General features: G+C 55.5%; 3 protein-coding genes across 3 annotated transcripts in view; 2 read left to right on the top strand and 1 right to left on the bottom strand.

Moving 5' to 3' along the window:
* Window positions 1-8,271: 8,271 nt before the first annotated feature.
* Window positions 8,272-9,377, top strand: GUITHDRAFT_164796 (hypothetical protein). Its single transcript, XM_005826842.1, has 6 exons — window positions 8,272-8,413; window positions 8,468-8,710; window positions 8,762-8,833; window positions 8,886-8,971; window positions 9,020-9,079; window positions 9,128-9,377. The coding sequence occupies exons 1-6, from the start codon at window positions 8,287-8,289 to the stop codon at window positions 9,215-9,217; spliced, it is 678 nt and encodes a 225-aa protein (XP_005826899.1). The 5' UTR covers window positions 8,272-8,286; the 3' UTR covers window positions 9,218-9,377.
* A 1,489-nt stretch (window positions 9,378-10,866) lies between these two features.
* Window positions 10,867-11,352, bottom strand: GUITHDRAFT_75987 (hypothetical protein; the record flags this gene model as incomplete). The annotated part of the gene is made up of 3 exons (XM_005826841.1): window positions 10,867-11,046; window positions 11,092-11,175; window positions 11,242-11,352. 3 exons carry the CDS (start codon window positions 11,350-11,352, stop codon window positions 10,867-10,869), a joined length of 375 nt encoding a protein of 124 aa, XP_005826898.1.
* A 3,102-nt stretch (window positions 11,353-14,454) lies between these two features.
* GUITHDRAFT_143091 (hypothetical protein) overlaps window positions 14,455-18,204 on the top strand; it is a gene marked incomplete at both ends in the record, with an annotated part of 6,256 nt that continues 2,506 nt past the window's right edge. The window contains 13 exons of the mRNA XM_005826840.1: window positions 14,455-14,526; window positions 14,579-15,081; window positions 15,132-15,221; window positions 15,281-15,393; window positions 15,443-15,524; window positions 15,572-15,656; window positions 15,701-15,879; window positions 15,939-16,012; window positions 16,536-17,058; window positions 17,164-17,281; window positions 17,330-17,399; window positions 17,445-17,557; window positions 17,629-18,187. Coding sequence (XP_005826897.1) covers window positions 14,455-14,526; window positions 14,579-15,081; window positions 15,132-15,221; window positions 15,281-15,393; window positions 15,443-15,524; window positions 15,572-15,656; window positions 15,701-15,879; window positions 15,939-16,012; window positions 16,536-17,058; window positions 17,164-17,281; window positions 17,330-17,399; window positions 17,445-17,557; window positions 17,629-18,187 — 2,581 coding nt within the window. The remainder of the gene's footprint in view (window positions 14,527-14,578; window positions 15,082-15,131; window positions 15,222-15,280; window positions 15,394-15,442; window positions 15,525-15,571; window positions 15,657-15,700; window positions 15,880-15,938; window positions 16,013-16,535; window positions 17,059-17,163; window positions 17,282-17,329; window positions 17,400-17,444; window positions 17,558-17,628; window positions 18,188-18,204) is intronic.

The raw sequence follows: 18,204 nt of genomic DNA, 5'->3' as shown, positions 1-18,204 counted from the left end.
CGCAACTTGAGTCGCCACCGTGGCACTGCCGTTGTGCACCGTGACCGTCAGTGACTTTTTACTCAAAGTTAAGTTAAAAATCAGTACGAGGACAATCAGTGACATGTCACCGTCCCCTGTCCGATCCCCGCGGTCGTCGAGCCCTTCTCAAGGTGAGTGGCCGCGTGATGGATGCTGAGGCTCAGGACTGATTTCGACTTACCAACCAACTCAGGCTGTCAGCAGCCTCGAAGCGGCGAGCGTACATGACAGACATAATTTTATTGAGTCATAAACGTTGTGACAAGTCACAAAGTACGGTCACACATCTTGCATCATGCTCAGCTTGCAATCATCCGAAGTACTTAATCGTGTCGTTGGCATTGGAATACCTGTGGAGGTTCAGAGACTCGAGGAAGTGCATGGGTGAAGAGTGAAAGACGAAGTCTCCCGGATGAATCACTCGCTCTGAGTTGGTCCTCATTAGCACCTTCTTCCTCGACTGCTGAACAGGAGAAAGGGGTTCTTGTTGAAGGTGGAAGGGCGAGAACGACTTGTGGTCATGAGGGCAGCCAGGTGAAGATGGACTGACGGCTGAAGCTGACCTATCGAGACGGCCATTTGGAAAAGTAGAGGGGATGAAAGACTTCGCTCGTGCAGTCTTGGGGATCTGCTGTGTGTGAGCGAATTTTTGTATCCTTTTGGCTTGGGGAAGAAAGAGGCGCTTTGGCTTGAGGTTCGCAAGAAAGAGTATATCGTCTGTAACAGTAGGCGTATCCATAAAGAACTATCAAACACAAGGAGTTGTCTGGTAGCAAATAGACAGATGAGTCTCTTGACTGTCGAATGAGGAGGTGAAAGTCCGGTTGCTAGCGTGAAGGCACAACCTCAGGAAACCACGGAGAACCGGGGACTGGTGGGGTGGAGGAGGTGCTGTTGAAATCCCTATAAAAGGATAGAATACGTGGAAGGAGCACAAGGAGATACAAAACGTGAAGCACGTCAAAGATGGGGGCAGTAGAGCAGTTTCAAGTGGCAGAGGAAAGGAAGAGGAGGTGGTGGCGCGGGGGGAGGGGGCAAATCAAGCACGGAGTCCCGTAAAAACTCGAGGCTTCCTTTTGTTGCAAGGGAGGGGTGGGGGTGATGTAAGCATGCCAAAGTCTAGATATGATGAATCTTTATCTTGACGGCAATCAAAGAATATCATACCCTGAGGAAACAGAATAAGGACATCCTCTGAAAGTAGGGTGGGGTCATAGGGTCGAGGGTCGTAGTACGACTCGATGACCCCAGTGCGGAGATAAGACTATGGCCCCCAAAGGGGAGGTAGGGGTCCAAATATCCGTTACATGATAGCCTACTTGCACACGAAAAGCTCTGTTTTCGTGAAGGCTGACGCATGCAGGGCTCACTGATCTTTCAAACCCGCCAATTTACAGGCACAGCCGGACCGGTCGCTGTCCGGGCGCCATTTAGTACTGAGACTCAAAGTTGAGTTAAAGTATCTTTATAATTTTAAATGATATCTTTTTTTCGGCCAGTAAATTGAATTTTAAATGATATCTTTTTTTTTTTTTCGCCAGTAAATTGGGTGTCATGGGTACACAATGGCAGGAAGGCAGCAATGGGAGAGCAGGAGGGGGGCAGTGGCGAGGCAGGGATAGGATCGGGTGGATATGGCGGGGAGAAGAAAGGAGAGGGGAAACCTTAGCAAGAGCGATGAGTAGAGGGATGGGAGAGGAGGAAGTGGGGAGAGGAGGGAATGATAGACCTTATGGGTCTGATAGCCGGCTCTCTGTTGCTGTTTGTTTTAGTGCTTTCTCCCATTCATCCTCTTCTTTCCTCTGTGCTGAGAAGTTTCTCAGGACTTCGCCTGCTCGGTCAAAGAGCATGGTGACATGATCGATTGATTGGAGTCTTTGTGACGCAGCAGCTTCGCCCTGTAGCGCCCGCGGCTTCCTGTGCACCTGCCGCCTCGGATTAATTTCATCCTGCCCCTCCTCCTCCTCTCATCGACGGGACTTTTCTGTATCAAGACGTCTGTGTGCGCAGCTTTCTATCAAGTTGCATCGCACGGAACGTCAGGATGGATCCGATTGCTCTCGTGGGAAACATCCGGGAGCTGATGGGCAATCTTCCGACGGGAGGGGCAGGGATGAGCGCAGGAGCAACGAGGCTCGATCTTGAGATAGCGAAGCTGCAGATCGAGCTAATGAATTGCAAGGCAGAGCCGAGGAGACAGGAAGAAGCTGAGGAGAAAAAGAGAAGAAGAAGCAGGTTGACAGCTAAGGAATTCGACCAGGTGCTGCAGCAAGCACACGTCATGTACGAACGACTGCAGAGGGACCCCGTTGGTTCCAGAAAGACCTCGGCGTCATCCTTGTCTTCATCGAACCCCTCGTCGCTGAGTTCGGAGGAGATGCAACCTCACAGGCCCGAAGGCGAAGGCACAGCGATCCTGAGTAAGCTGAGGAGTCCGGGAAGCATGGCCGACATCTTTCGACCGAAAGGTTTCAACGAGGGGGTGACTTGGTCGGCTCGAGAGGCCGTCCTGTCCGCGTGGAGCAAGTTCGGTTCAGGGAAAGGAAACAACTTTGCACGAGCCAAGGAGGATGGAGGAGGAGGGGGGGGGAGAGGAGCTGCCCATGGGCTGCTGCTGAAGGACTGGAACCTAGCCTCGTCATCTCCTATCAACGATGCCCGCCGTACAGGGAGGGAAGAAAGCGATGGGGAGGCGCGAGATGATGATAACATAGCAGGTGTGATGTTGACCTGAGCTAGAGGATGCCTGACGATGTCTTGCTATAGCGACGCCCCATGACAATGAGAATCATGAAACGCAAGGAGCAGGGCTGACTGGAGAAGCAGGAGGAGAAGCGGGAGCAGGGGCAGGGGAAGGGGCAGGGGCAGGGGCAGGGGCAGGGGCAGGGGCAGGGGCAGCTGGAGAAGAGCAGAGCTCAGACTTGGAGTGTCTACTCACGCTGTATGGGATGGAGCTGAAGGTGATGAAATCTTTTCACATCTTGTCGGGGGGTTGAAGGGGATGTTGTTCCCTGACTTGTTGTAGCTCGTTCGAAGCTCTGACGTTTTCTGACACGAGCAGAAGATTGTGCTGGACGAGTCAAGGATCTCGTTTGAGCTGTGGATAGAGAAGGTGTTCAGGGAGAAGGAGGTAGCAAAGAAGATTGCCGGAAGGCTGTTGGAGCGAACATGGAGGAGGGACCTTGTAAACAAGGACATGGGGGACGATCTGTGGATGAGACTGAGCTCGATGGATCTCCAAGAGGTGACGGAGAGCCTGAGGGGACTGGAGGAGGAGATTGCTGGCTGCCTGCATGATGGGATCCGCGCTGAGAGGGCGGTGCTGCGCGGGGCCGACGAGCCCGAGGTCCATTCTGGCAACGACAAATTTGCCAAGGTGAGGAGGTGGGAAAGGGGTGAGGGAAGAACGCAGGAGTTGACAGGTCAGATGGAGGAGGCAAAGAGGAAGTGAGGAGGGAATGGGCTGGGAGGAGGGCAAGGATGGGACGGTAAGGTGGGAGAGCTCACGAGGAAACGAGAAGAGGAGAGGAAATCGAATTTGAATGAGATGGTAGGTGGTGGTGGGCAACTTTGGGGGACTGGAGCTGTTCAAGCAAGGACTGGAAGGCATGATCGGCCTGCCGTCCTTCTCGATCTATGAGGCGATGAAAGAGGAGCACGCAAGCAGGGAGGTCTTCGAGGCCACCAACTACGATACGGTATGGTGCAGCAGCAGCAGCAGCAGCAGCAGCAGCAGCAGCAGCAGCAGCAGCAGCAGCAGCAGCAGCAGCAGCAGCAGCAGCAGCAGCAGCAGCAAACATTATTGTAGAGTAGGGGAGTTGGAGGGAGCCATGGGGGCAGGAGGAGAGCAAGAGCGCCAAGGACTAGGAAGCAAGCAGCTACATAAAGATCTTGATGGGGATCTGAGAGAGCAGGAGGGAGGGAGGGAGTGATTCTGCTGCGCTCACCAAGGGGTTGAGCAGGAGACTTGTCCTTGCGAGGAGTGGGAGTTCGTCGTCGACCCTGAGCCGAGCAAGACATACCCTGGAGAGCGAGAGGGAGGGAGGAGCCGTGTGCCCCTCTCGCACTTCTTGGAGCAGGAGGAGTACAAGAGGGCGAAGCTGACCAAGGAGGAAGTGATCGCCCTGCGGCTGTACACAGGCATGCTCCAGTTGCTCTGCTGCTGCCGTCCTGACGACCGTGAGCAGGGCCTATGTACGTGCTGTACAACGAGACGCTGAGGAGGACAGTGATGAGTGCGAGGGAGCACCTGGAGCGGGAGGACCACTACGTCAACACCATCCACATGATCACGTCGGGGATCATGAAGCTTTCCAACATCCTGCGGGTGCCGAGGTCCAGGAAGGTGTACCGGGGGCTGAAGGGGATGAAGCTACCCCGGAGCTTTCAGGACGAGGACGTGTTTGGCTGCAAGGGGGTGGTAGAGCCTTCCTTCATGTCGACGTCTGAGAAGAGGGAGGTTGCCTTGCAGTACGCGGCTAACGGAGAGTTCCCATGCATCTTTGAGATCGACGTCGGGCAGGTCGACCGAGGAGCCTCGCTTTCGTGGCTGTCGCAGTATCCTAAGGAGAATGAGATCCTGTTCCCGCCTCTGTCTAACCTGGAGATCATCGGCAGCCCGCGGCTGGAGAAGGTTGGCAGGAAGCTCGTCCTTATCCTCTCCATCCGGCTCAACGTGAACTTGAAGTGCCTCACAAGGTGAGGGACGAAAAGTTTTGCTTCCTCCCTCTTCTCCATTATCTCCTTCCTCCCTTCTCAACTTTCTCCTTCCTCCTCCTCTTCACTCATTCTTCTTCCTCCTTCCCATGCTATCTTCTCCTCCTTCTCTCGTCTTCCTCTCCTACCCCTTTTTCCACCCCGGTCACCATCTCGAGGCGGTGACGGGGTGTGAACGTCAGGGAGGATCTCGAGGGGAGGAGGAAGCAACTTCACGTCGCCGCAGCCGTCAACACGCTGCATGAGATTCATCGAGACCTGGCGGTGGAAAAGAACCTGCGAGGGAAGGAGGGAGGGAGCAGGAGCCGCCTCAACTTCGCTGAAATCTCGCGCCACATCATGCAAGAGTGCCGCAACTTTGTCGCCACCTGCCAGGCCCGGGGGGCCCAGTGGTACAACGAGGAGGCGAACTACTCGCTCGCGCTGGAGGAGCTGCGGGACGTGCGGGAAGGTTCCAAGGATGTGATGAGGTACTGGAAGAGCGCAGGACTTCACAGGATTCACGACCTTTCGCTCACTCAGGTAGAACAACTGATCTCCATGCTCCAGCGCTGTCTGAATTTTGACCGTTTTCCTCTTACTTCAATTCCTCACGCTGAGCTCCTTGTTGTTGCTGCTGCTGCTGCGGCTGCTGCTGCTTCTGTTGTTGTCGTTGTCATTGTTGTCGTTGTCATCGTCGTTGTCGTTGTTGTTGTTGTTTCCCCTGTCTGTCGCTGCTCTGCTCGTCTGCAAGTTTGTTTCTTTCTCTTCTCCTCCTCTAATGCGCTCTCTCCAGGTGCACCGGCTGGTCAAGGGGAAGCTGCGACAGGAGGAGAGCAAGACAGCGAAGATGGAAATGCTGCACAGGAGCGCGCAGCGAAGCATGAGCAGGTGGAGGAGGAAGACGCTGTTCGCAGCGTTCGACGCGTGGGAGAGTGCGTGGATCAGCGGCAGAATGCAAGAGAACAGAGGCGAGGGAGGTCATGGGAAGGGGAGGAGGGAGAAATCGTCGGCTCCGCTCGTGAGGTTGGAGGAGGAGGAGGAGGAGGAGGATCAGGAGGAGAGAGCAGGAGAGAAGGACGAGGACGAGGACGAGGACGAGGACGAGGACGAGGACGACAGGCTGCTGAAGATGCCAGTCAAGTCTCCTTGCCTGGACAAGCTAGCCAACATCGAGGCAGCGCGGAGGCGATCGGCGCTGGTGCTGGCACAGCGGGAAGGTCTCATAGCAGACGCCGACGGAATCGACAGGATCAGCGGGATCGACGAGGAGACGGCGCTGATCCGAGCCGCCTCGCAGGGCAACAGCGAGCACGTCGGGCTGCTGCTGCGAGCAGGAAGCCAGCTGGACGTGAGGAACAGACAGGGGTACACGGCGCTGAACTCGGCAGCAACAGGAGGGTACGCGGAGATCTGTAAGATGCTGCTGGAACATCGGGCAGATGTCGAGCTGGGAAACAGGCACGGGGAGACACCTCTGCACTCCTCCTGCCTCCAGGGCAAGCTCGACTGTGTCGAGCTGCTGCTGTACCACAGGGCTAGTCTGCTTGCCGTCAGCTCAGAGGGCATGACGCCTGTTCTGTGTGCGAGCCGGGGTGGACACACGGAGATAGTGGAGCTGCTGGTAGAGGAGGGGGGGAAGAAGCTGCTGCTGCAGCGGTCCCTGGACGGGAAGAACTGCCTGCATGTAGCTGCGCTGCATGGGCACCTGGATTTGCTGAGGAAGCTATGGAGGCTGGATGGAGTGAGGATGGCGGTGGAGGAGGACGACAAGGGCTGGACGTGCGTGCATCACGCGTGCGAAGGAGGGCAGCACAGGGTCTTGCAGTACCTGATCAACAAGTGCAAGAAGGAGCAGCTGCTGGAGGTGCTGCAGGCCAGGACGAGGCAGGGGCGCATGGAGTACAGGGCAGGGATGACGGCGCTGGAGGTAGTGGAGGCAAAGCTGATGCTTTGTGACCTCGGGGGGATGGAAGAGGACGAGGGTCTGCGGCTCTGCCTGTCACTTCTGCTGCCCCTGGCGTCTGCAGAGGAGGAGAAGAACATGCGGCTCGCGATGTCAGCGCCGATTGAGGTGCTGAGAAAGAAGAAGGACGTCGCTCGCTTTCTTGGCGACGACTCGGAGGTTTGACTTTCAACCAGCCTTCAGCACCGGGTAGTTCATTTAAGTTCAGTAATCAAATACATCAAATGGAGTTCTGACTCCGCCGGGCTGACCCGTCACTGAGTCCATGAACGGGCCGGGGTGCGGGGGCCGCTGAGCACTGAACCGTACGGTACTTTGACTGAGAGCCCTTGGACTCGTGACGGGGCTCTCACGGCTGTCTCTGACTGTCCCAGGCCGGGCTGCCAGTGCACTGTGACGCCGGGGCGGCCAACGCCGCTGACTCGGAAGTTGAACTTCAGTTCCGAGTTCGGAACTCCGAGGCTCGCCCGAACTTCCGGCGGCCGGCGTCACTGCCAGCCTGTGTGCTGCAGTACTCGGACTCAGCCTGGCTCCGGGACTCGGACTCGTCCGGTCCGATCAGTCACGGTTGTCACAGTGTCGCGGGGATGAACAGTAACTTAGTAAGCCTAATCCCGGGCCGCAGAACTGTCCGGCGGAAAGGCGGTGGAGGCCGCGAGGGTGACACCCGTGACGGGAGTCACTCAGTGACTGGCAGCCTGGCAGTGCGGACACAACTGCGGAAGGCACGCCGGGCCGGGTTGATCATCATGATGATCGGACTCCCCGGGCCCGGGGATGGGCAGCCCGGTATCGGGGAGTCCGGGACTAGGAGGCCCTGCCGTCAGACCACCCCGCTGATAGACCCTATGAACGGGGGTCTTTCTACAAGGGGTAGGTAGCAGAACGATCAGTATATCAGGCTGGATGCAATGGCCTCTTGAACCCCTTCTTTTAATAACAAATCTGGGGATACTGGATGGTTGGGGTAGTAAAGACGGTGGGTGTTGAAGAGAGGTAGGGTACTTGAGGGAGGGTAGGGTAGGTCGAGCTATTTTGGGAGTCACAGTCTAGCAGCAGGAGATGCTCTACATGTGTGAATGAGAAGCGATGGAGGGAAGAGAATGCGAAAGAAACATGCGAGAAGAGATTATGAGATGATGAGATGATGAGATGATGAGATGATGAGATGATGAGATGATGTTAGATACAAGTGCGCTCGGTGATGCGCCATATTATGACAAAAAGACATGGGATCCCTGTCGAGAGCTGCAGATAGGTATTCGAGATTAGAGATTCAGATTGAAAAAAGGACGGTCATGTGATCCTGAACGAGAGGGTTGGTTGTTTGACGATCTATTGAGAATTTTCATCCCCATGTTCGATTGAAAAGCATGCGGAAAACAGATCAGTGCCATTCAAAATACGTAGTTCCATAGAAACAAAGGAAGTGCGTCAGATTCCATACAAGCTTGAAATCAGTAGGTGACAGAGATTGCATTCAATTTCGAGGAATTGTCAAAATCATGATTGCGGTCCTTGTCTCAATTAGACATCAAAAAACCCAAGTTGTGAATCGAAATTCAGGTTTCTCATCTCTTCTTGTCAACAGTTGTACTGGGAGGATGGCCTTGTATGGTGCAGTGGCGCCTACATCCTATGTGAATAGAAATCCTTCAAAGAGCCCATCCAAGAGCAACTGGAACGCTGGCACTGTCTTCCTGGGCATCATCGCAGGGGCCCTTGTGATCTGTGAGTTGTGTGGAGGGTTGGGATCTGCTTGTTCTAACGTTCTCCCCTCGGCAGCTTTCTTGGCTGGAGATCAGACGGTCAAGGCTGAGCAAAAAGCTCCCCACTACCAGGACCTTAGTGGGATGCCTCAATTCGCCCCGCACGCTGCTGCCCAACAGGCTCAGCAGGCATCCGACTCACAGATGCAGCAGAACTCCGTGGCTCCCACGCAGAGCAAGCAGCTTGCGGTGCAGTCGCAGGTAGCAAGCATGCAGGCGCCGATGCCTTCCAGGTCAAAGCAGTCCCTCCAAGCAGCAGGTTAGTCAGGCAGAGTAAGGAAACTCGAGCTGCTGCTGACTCTTCTTTCAGCCTCTGCGACCGAGCAAGCTCCCCCAGCCCCTCAGCCTGCTCAGGCTCCCTCCTCTCCCTCAGCGTCTGCAGGTGAGATTTTACACATCTGGGCAGCTCGTGGTCTGATGTAACCCTCGTGCAGGAGGGAGCTCTTCGATTGCCAGTGACATCCTCCCCAAAGACATCAAGGGAGGGAAAGGCAAGGAGATCTCCAAGTCCGTCGAGGAGGTGAAGCCTGTGCTTGTCCCCTCCCACCTCGTTGATGAGCACCTGCAGGCCATCCAAGACAAGCCGAATAGCAGCAACTCGCACTACATTGCAGGACATACGGACAAGGTCAGACGAGCCTGTTGCATCTTATGTTCTCACAGCCTTGAACTGCAGGAAGTTCACCTCCTCGTCATCTTCTTCCTGTTGGTCGGCACAGGCGTCGTCATCTACTACATGAGGAAGGAGCAGGCGCCGAAACAATGAGCTCGCTCGGGTTGGACCAGGTCACGGAAGTCTCAAGAGTTAGCAGCTGATGACAAGACTTATTGAAGAGGAGATCTCGAGATGCTGAGGACTTTTGGCAGTATTGAAAGGATCTGGTTTGGTGTGGATGTATTATCGTGAAATAAAAACAACGACAATGATAGTTTTCGATTTATTCTGCTTTGTACATTTAAGAAGAATTCGAGTAGATATCTACCGTTAGCATAGTGGTCGCAGCGTTATGTTCAGCCTCCCAGCGCTTCACTTTGAGGCGACGCTTGACAAGTCAACACCATAAACCTGTCAGCCCGTCAGTCTGCTCACCAACTCTCTAAACCAGCAAGTACAGCGCGCAAGTCCATGTTGAGCGCTTCTCTCTCCTGCAAGCCAGGTCACCACCACCTTCCCGTCTACTGCTGTCAAGCTGACCGTGGGCCCTCCGCCTCTATCAGCATAGTCTTGCACGATAGCCTCGATTCTCGAAAGCTTCGTGGGGTTGACTGCCCATGACGCTCAGCAAGCAGGTCAAGACGCACAGGGTTCATCACCTTCCACGTAGAACTTCTTCAAAAGAACTCTCAGCTCCTCCACGTCCTCAGGGTCCGCGTCCTGCGCTCCTGCCGTCATCCGGGGCAGCCAACGATGGGAAAAGCTCACCCGAACTTTCCAGCCGTCCCTGTGCTTCCTCTCCATGGCCTGCTCCAGGATGATCTGCTGGAGGGCAAGCTCGTCCTCGAGCTCCTTCCTGACGTCGGGGCTGACGAGGTCCAGACGAGCATCTTCAGCCTGCTCGGGAGTGTCAGCGACACTGAGCCGCGTCACAAGGAAGTGCCGGACGTTCTCAGCCTCCATCTGCCGGACGACACTGGCTTGCTTCCCCAGCTGAGCCCTGCCGTTGAAGGACGAGATCGGATCCAGCTCATCGTCGACTGGCCGTATGCTCGGGGAGAACTCGGTCGCCACCTCCATCACCTTCAAACCCGTCAGCCACAACTGCGCATACTCGCATGCGTGCTCGCACCATGGGGCCGCTTGCGGGTCTAAGGGAGGAGGAGCCGGGGACCTGCGGCGCGGGTGAGGATAAAGAGGACGACTGTAAGGAGCCGCAACCTGCGGGCTCGAGCCATTGATGGGCGAAGTAGGCTCTTCCTTCTCCCAGTCTCCAGCAAAGTCGACATAGTCCGCCTCCTGCCATCGGCCTCATCATCTCCCCTCTCCTCATTCCAGGAACTCCTCACCTGAGGGCCCTCGTTCCTCACGAAGTACAAGTTGACCGCCATGTCGGCCGACCCGGTCGCCAGCATGGTACCGTGGGGATGGAAAGCCAGGCCAACCACCTCTCCCTGGTGCTGGCGGATAACCTGCAAGCGAACAGTGAGATTTATTGACAGCTCCTCCTCCCTTGCACCTGGCAGCATTTCCAGTTCCTTGGATCCCAAATGGCGACGCTGCCGTCCTGCCCGCCGTTCACACCAAGGACGTGAGAACCGGAGGATTCACCTGAGAAGCCGAAGCAAGCAGGTCGAAAGAACACTTTCGGAAGGTGCAGGAGTAGACTGACGCCTTGTGCCCACTGATAGTCTGGATGCAACGATTCTTCTGCCTTGAGTCCCAGATTCTCACCTGATGCTGCTGTCAGCTAGCATGCCTCACCACTCCCTCCTCCCGACCGTCTTGTCGCTGCTGGCAGTCGCCAGCATCGACCCGTCTCGGTCGTAGCTGCACGCACAGACTTCTGCCGTGTGTCCGATCAGCGTCTGCAGACATTCGTTGCTGTTGATGTCCCAGACTCGGATATGTCGGTCCTCACTCCCCGACACCAACAGATCCTGCACGACAGTCAACGACGTCCTCCCCTCACGCGCGTGCAGTACTGTGTTGGGCTTGAAGCAGCATGACACAACATCGCCCGAGTGACCAGTCAGCGTCGACAAGGCTGAGATACCCGGGGTAGCGCTCTAGGGAGCAGCATCAACGGCAACAACGACGAGTCTTAACTGCGCTCTCACATCAGCATCGTCGACTCTCCACAGCTTCAGGCGCTTGTCTCCTCCGCCGGTCGCCAGCACATCGCTCCGGTCGTGCTGCACCACACTAAGACGAGCAGCCTGCGTAGCGACAGGACGTCTCACCATGGAAGCGGAGAACACAGCGTTGGGCCCGTGAGCAAGGTCCTGACGGCCAAGGATCTGATACTTGCCTCTCGAGTAGGCACACAGAGTGCCTTTGGAGCACCCAGACACCAGAACGTGGGAGCTAGAGGAGTACACGCAACACCAGACCCCTCCTGAGTTTCCCTTCAATATCTTCCTGCGGGAAACAGAGAGTCATTGTGCGGGGAGCGAGCAAGTGGTGGACAGACTTGCTCTTCTTGCTCGTGTTTTGAGTGCATTTTGCAACATCCCAGATCCTCGTCGTCCCATCATATGCGGCAGTTGCAAGCTCGATGTCGTGCGTCTCCGACTCGCCGGAGAAGGCACAGCAGAAGACCGTGTTCCCATGCTCCTCGAGGCGAACGTGCCTCCCGATTACTCCCTGAGAGCTCTGGAAGTTGGGCGACTTGTTGTTGCTTGCAAGCTTGCGGAGAAAGATTGACATTTGCAACACTCAAGAACTCCTGATGATCAGTCTCGCTCACAGATCATCGACCGGGACCACTCAACACTCAAGCGTCGACTCAACCAGCGGGGCAACAACGACCTCCTGCGCTCAAAGAGATGAATCAGTCGAAGTGAGAAATGTGATTTTGTCAATCACAAAAGTAATCTTGCAAAGTACAACATGTACATGCATGATCACTCGCTTGGATTATTGCACACGTGTATGCCGAAATGCCATTGTGTAACAGCACGGACTCACTGAACAGCGCATGCGATGCATCCAGGGGCACACAACACATCCTGACCGCTGCACAGAAAATTCTACCATTACTCCTACATTTATCTCATTCTTTTTCGAGTCTGCTTTCCCCGCTACTCTCGTTCAGGCAGTGTTGAAAAAAACGGTGCTTCGTCCAAGTTCACCCCTTCCTTGGCATGCGATACACAAATGATGTCCCATCTCATCAGGGCACTCCCTTCCTCGCTTGATTGTGTTCTTGCTGCCCTTGCTCATGCACATGCTCGCTCTCCTCCCTCCCTCCCTCCATAGATCCTCGTGCCCTTGAACTACCCGCCTGAATTTACTGCATGCTCGCCCTTCTTCAGCATTCTTTTCCCGAAGACCCCAGAGAATAATCAGTGTTTGCGTATGTCATAAGAATGTTTATATTAATATTTCAAAATTTGAAAGATTTATTGTCAATTTTCCAAGTTATTTTATGACGGTTCTCGATTCTGTGAAATCCTTTCCAACCCTGGCCCACATCCTGATCATTCAACATCTGAACCCGATGACCCATCTACGAATTCGAAGGGGTACTGGGGGTACTGGATCTATTGACTACCGGTGATTTTGACTGTACATAATTGGGGTTCAGGGGTACTACACCGTTACAATACCGCTATCGTAGGACCCCCTCAGCGCCTTCAAGACCGCCCCCCCCCCCCATCAGATAGATATGCTCGTGGGCCCGCCTGCGCAGTGCGGCGTAAAGACACGAAAACCTCAGTCACGGTTGGCCACTTAACTTGAAGTTGAACACCGGGCCTTCTCACCCCACTGCCAGTGTGCCGGGCGGCGCGGCGGGCCGGCCCGCCGCCCGGCGGCCCCGCCCGGCGGCCAGCCTCCCGCGCGGTGGCTGTGGCAGCCGGATTCAACAACCGTCCGTGAGACTCGTGACCGTACGGGGAGTCCGGCCGGGCCCGCCCGGCCGGGGCGGGCCGGGGCCAAGTTGGGCCGCCCGGGCCCGGCGCCGCTTCAACTCAGACCGACCGCCAGCAGCACTGAGTTCTCGGACCCGGCGGTGGACGGAAGTTCCGGGTCAAAAACTGATTCTAGCTTTATAAAAGATGATATACTCCCAGTACTTGTGCAACACTATTTTAAAGTAACTGGTACAACGATCGACACAAAGATTGAACATGGAGTACTGAGATTAAATGGTTTGACGTACTAAAGTTTTACTCATCACTGCACATGCAATCAGTGACTGCCGGATAGTAGCGGTACCCTGCTGGTCGGAGGGACCGGTGGTATACGGTACTGCTAAAGACTTGCACCCGGTCCGAGCCGTTCAGTCTTCAAGTCAAGTTAACACTGGAGGTAGGGTACTGCCATCGAAGGGGGTACTTTGAACCCTTTCTTTCATCCAGCATCCTCCCCCACCCTAGCATGGTACCAAAAATACCCCCCCCCCGGGGGGCAAGAAATATACAGTAGGGTGGGTGGGTGATCAATTGCTGCATTGAGGAGGACTGGACTGAAATATCCCGGGGAATAGACCGGGTCAGGAATCTCTGATGTGGGGTGGGGTAGTTTCTGTGACGGGGGGTGCATTAAAGCCTGAGGGGTGGTGAAAGTTCAGGTCTAGAGGGGAATTCAGTAGATCGGGGTAGGGGTGGAGGCATCGACTGCCTGTCTTGGTGAGGGCACACTCACAATCGAGGGGGTGGGGGTAGTGGGTCATTGATTGAAGGAGCCGGAGGTAGAAGAATGGCATGAAGGAAAGGGAAGAGAAATGGAGGGAAAGCAAAGGTTCGACTATCATAATGGCAGTTTTTGGGATCCAGTGCTAGACATCAAGAAACAGCATATCGACGCCGAGATGTCACATTCGTTTGTAGATGTTCGTGCATGACTAGGTGAGGGGAGCAAAATTTTCCCGCAAAGTTGGAGGATGCAGAAAGTTTCGATCGGACCTAGCACAGGGAAGCACCACACGTGAGAGTATGGCATCGGGATTTGACAAAGCTCTTTATCTAGGCACTTGTGATGATTGAAATGACCTTGGTTGTCTTTGCATCCTGAATGAGATGCCGCTCCTTTGTGAGCAGTGAGCTGTACAGGTGGGGCCTGGAGACTTAGGGAGCAGAACGTAAAACAATCTTGAGGGAGAGAAATGGATAAGAAGTTCGGATATCTTGTCAACCCCATGACATTGTTCAGTTACAATACTTTGATATCAACATCTGTTTTCCTTCTTTTCTTTGTGGACAGCTGTTTGTTCCTCGGTCGACTTTGACATGATCCTTCTCTGCAGAAACTCATTCGAGCATCTTCAGGCTGGTTGGCACAGTGTGCAGTAGTGGACAATCGTGTGGACTCACAATAAGGATCAGACTGCAAGCCGCTCCCAGATGCATCACTTAAGCGAGCCCCAAGACGATCCTTCCTTACTGGAAGGCTCGCCCGACCCACCCGGTGACCTGGTGAGAGAGCGAGTTTTCCTTGAGGTAGGAAGCTAGATTGACGTTCTTGAAGGTGAATCTGAACCCCGAGGAGACCCGACCAGCAGATGAAACATCGGACCTGGCGGACATTGACCGCGCTCAGCCAAGATCCACACAGGACGTTCGCCTCCTGGTGGATTCCTCTGACGGACGCCGTGCTGAGGTCCCGCTGACCGGCGAGCTCAGCTCAGAATCACCGGCGAGTGAGGAGTGCCATGCTGCGTCTTGCTTCCCCGGCAGAGAAGGGACCCTTGCTTGCATCGGGCGAGCCCCGTCGAACCGGAGGCAGGCTGAAGAGAGGAGCGTTGCGATCAACATCGAACGGTCTATCATCGACCCCCAGCGCACGTCGAACATGCCCTTAACGGAGTCTACGAGCTCTAGGAGTCTCTACGAGCTTCAGATTGTGCGAGCCATGTGGCCTGCCCGTAACGTGTTTGGGGGCTCGACCGAAGAGCCCGAGAATACGTGCGAAGGTAGGGAGTGCTGCATCTGCCTTGAAGACCTCCAGTGTGAGAGCTCCGTCGTGACCGGGTGAAGAGGCAACGAGGGATGAAGACATACGGCTGATCCTTCCGGGGCAGGTGCAAGCACTACCTCTGTGCGGCCTGTGCTCAGAGCACTGAACGCTTCGCCCTGACTTCGAACGGAGTATGGTTGTGCCCGTCATGCCGGTGAGTGCTGCTTGCTTCTGGTCTCCCGTCTCTTTCCCGCTGCATCACAATGCTCTCAGAGCTCTTGCTCACATTGCTGATTTCATCAGAGAGTGCATCTCACACATCAACATGTCAACTGCTGATAGAGACCGTGGCATCACAGTCCTCAGCACAAAGCCAGGAGAAGAAGGTAGCGCTTGATGGATTTATGGATTCAACTTACATGGGTTTGTGTGAAGGCTGCGAAACGCTCTTCAAATCAATCAATGATAGGATAGAGCTCATCGCCGCTTTACTTCACATGTTAGACGGCAACGAATGGTAGCAGCACAGGTTCTTCCGCGATTGAACGGATGATGTTGTGGCAGGATTCTTGGAGAAATGTGCACGAAGACTGACAGGGAGAAAGTGGAACCGATAGAACCAGTCAAGATGTTGCCTCACGTGGAGAAGGTAAACACCCGCAGGCCTCACACACTGCGTGACATGTGAAATAGATGATCGTGGAGATCGAGCAAGATAGAACTCCTGATCTTCTCTACACTCAAGAAGTTCTCCGAGCGCTGCAGGTGCCTCAACCAGCATGCTTGCGCCTGTGGGCGCTCATACGTCTTCCTCCCAGCAACTCAGGGCACAATCCATCCGCACACGGAGGCGCACGAGGACGCGGCAGGGGGTGTGCGGGTCAGTGTGATCGTAGGGGCTCGTGCTGGGGTGTGTAACGATGTTGGTCAGGTGCCAGGTATATGTCTTCCTCGCTATTGCCCTGTCAGTGGGGCTCATCGCAGCGATCATCAAGTTAGCAGCAAGTCATCTCAACTGATTCACTAGCAGTATATTGAACTATATACATTGTGACCGTACCCCTCATGATCCAACTTGGCAACGTCACTGTCGCCCGGCCCGTGCCAGCCCCCGCCATGAATGTCCTCGCACTGGTCTTTCACTCGAAGTGAGCCCGGGCATGGGCAACCATGTAAGCTTGCCTAAAGGTCAGAATCCGCTCGGCTAAGCCTGGCAGCGGCGCCGGCCGGGCCGGGCCGAACCTTCCGTGACGCCGGGTGGCACTGGCTGCGTCCGCTTGCCACTCTGGGAGCTCTCAGTGATGGTTTGAGGAGTCAACAAAGTAAAAAAGGTCAACGGCCGAAAGTGATGGGGGGAACGGCAGGAGTAAGGTCGAGGGAGGAGGATGGCGGGAGGTAAGGGAGGAGCGATGCTGAAGGAGATGAAGGATATGATACCGGTGCCTCGTGCTACTTCCTCCCTGCTCGAGAACTGATCATCGACCTTGCTCAAGCTGAAGTATCTAGGCTTTGATTGTTATCGGACAAGGTCCTCTCCTCAACTCGTTTCTCCTCATGGCTCCCTGGGCTGTGAAGCGCTCTCCAGCCAAGCATGGCATCTCAGCATTTGCGCGGTTCGGGGCGTCGCTGAGATCATCGCAGCTCGAGAGCTCGTCTATCTCAAACTGTTCAAGCGAACCCGACGAGGTCATGGGCATCGCGAGTCCTCAAGAGCGAAGCGATCAAGGGTCAGGGCATGCCGCTATCAAGCCAGCTACCAGCTTCGAGAGCGAGGAGATCCGGCCCATCGCAACCCTCCCCAAGTTTGACCTCGTCAAACGATCTGTAATGCCCGAGGCAACGTGGTCGACGGACAGCCTGTCAGCCTCCAGTGAGACTCGGTCAGAAAAGTCCGCGAGTAAGAGGGTGAAGAAGCTTAAGCTTGAGGGGAGCAAGGAGAAGAAGTTCGACTGGTACAGCTTCTGGATGAAACTTGGAGTCGTTTGCAAGACCATGAACACCGAGATTGTCCTGACTGGCACGACCCTTGAGATAAGGGAAAAATCTCGCAGGTCGCCCCTCTCTTCCTGCCTTGTCCTTCTTCTTGTTACTCCTGTCTTCTCTCCTCTTCCTTCTCACCCTGCCCCTTGCCGTACGTATGACGCATGCATGCCCAGGTTCCGTTGGCTCCACATCAAGACTCTGAGGCAGAGGACCTGGTTCATCCCCAAGTCAAGGAGCTCCAACTGTGAGCGGTGGAAATTCAGAGCAAGCACCTCTCTCGGCAAGGTTCCGGTAGCCCAGATGACCTCCTGCTGTCTTGTTGCTCACCTTCTCCTGCAGGACAAGGACCTGATCGCCCTTTCACGGAGGGTCCGGCTGAAGCCCAGGGTCCTGATCCCGGTCAAGCAAGGTACCGGTGCTGCTTGTCGTTTGAGCCTGTTCTGAGGGCGAGCAGGGACGCGTCCGATGCAGACCTTGTTCAAGCGGAAGGCAACGAGCTCGAGGAGGTTTATTGCGATCCAACCATTGAGCAGGGAGGAGGAGAAGGCGAGGAGGAGGCGAATCCAGGTGAGCAACGGGAGAAGGAGACTCTGGTGTCCTCCTCCCTCCTGTCTTCCTGCCTTGAGGTCTGCATGCAGATCAGCTCAGAGGCAGAGAGGGAGAGGATACAATCAGTTGCCTTCCAGATCAAACGAGACATCTCCCGGTCCCTCCAGGACGGCGACTCCTCAGCCATTGCTCCATGGCAGACTGGGTCCGACTCCAGCACGAGTCTCCCCTCCTCCTTCTCCTCCCCCTCCCCCCCCTCCTCCTTCGCCTTCTCCTTCGGGTCGGCGGAAGGCGTGAAGGTGGGAGTAGAAATGCCCCCTCGGGTGCGGGAGGGGAGGAGAGCAGGCGTTCCCGAGGGCCTCGACACCCCAAAGTGGCGATGCGGGAGGAAGAGAGAAGCAGGAGGCAAGGAAAAGCAAGGTTGTCACCCCCATGATTGCTGCGGACACCAGGAGTCGCACAGGGGATGCGAGCATGACGGAGGCAAGGAGGAGGAGAAGGAGGAGGAGGAGGAGAAGGAGGTGGAGGCGGAGCTCGTGCGGCATGGAGCGATGGATGAGGAGGTGGGGTATTGGGGTGAGCGGGAGATGTCGCGGTTCCGCTGGAAGGCTGATGAGTGTAGCTTGGCCTGGGACTGCATCCGAGCCGGTCTGCGTGCAGTCCCC

Source organism: Guillardia theta (genome assembly GCF_000315625.1).
Source record: "Guillardia theta CCMP2712 unplaced genomic scaffold GUITHscaffold_71, whole genome shotgun sequence".
NCBI classification, from domain to species: Eukaryota; class Cryptophyceae; order Pyrenomonadales; family Geminigeraceae; genus Guillardia; species Guillardia theta.
The sequence above is the reverse complement of the archived record's forward strand: the minus strand, read 5'-3'. Positions and strand labels throughout refer to the sequence as shown.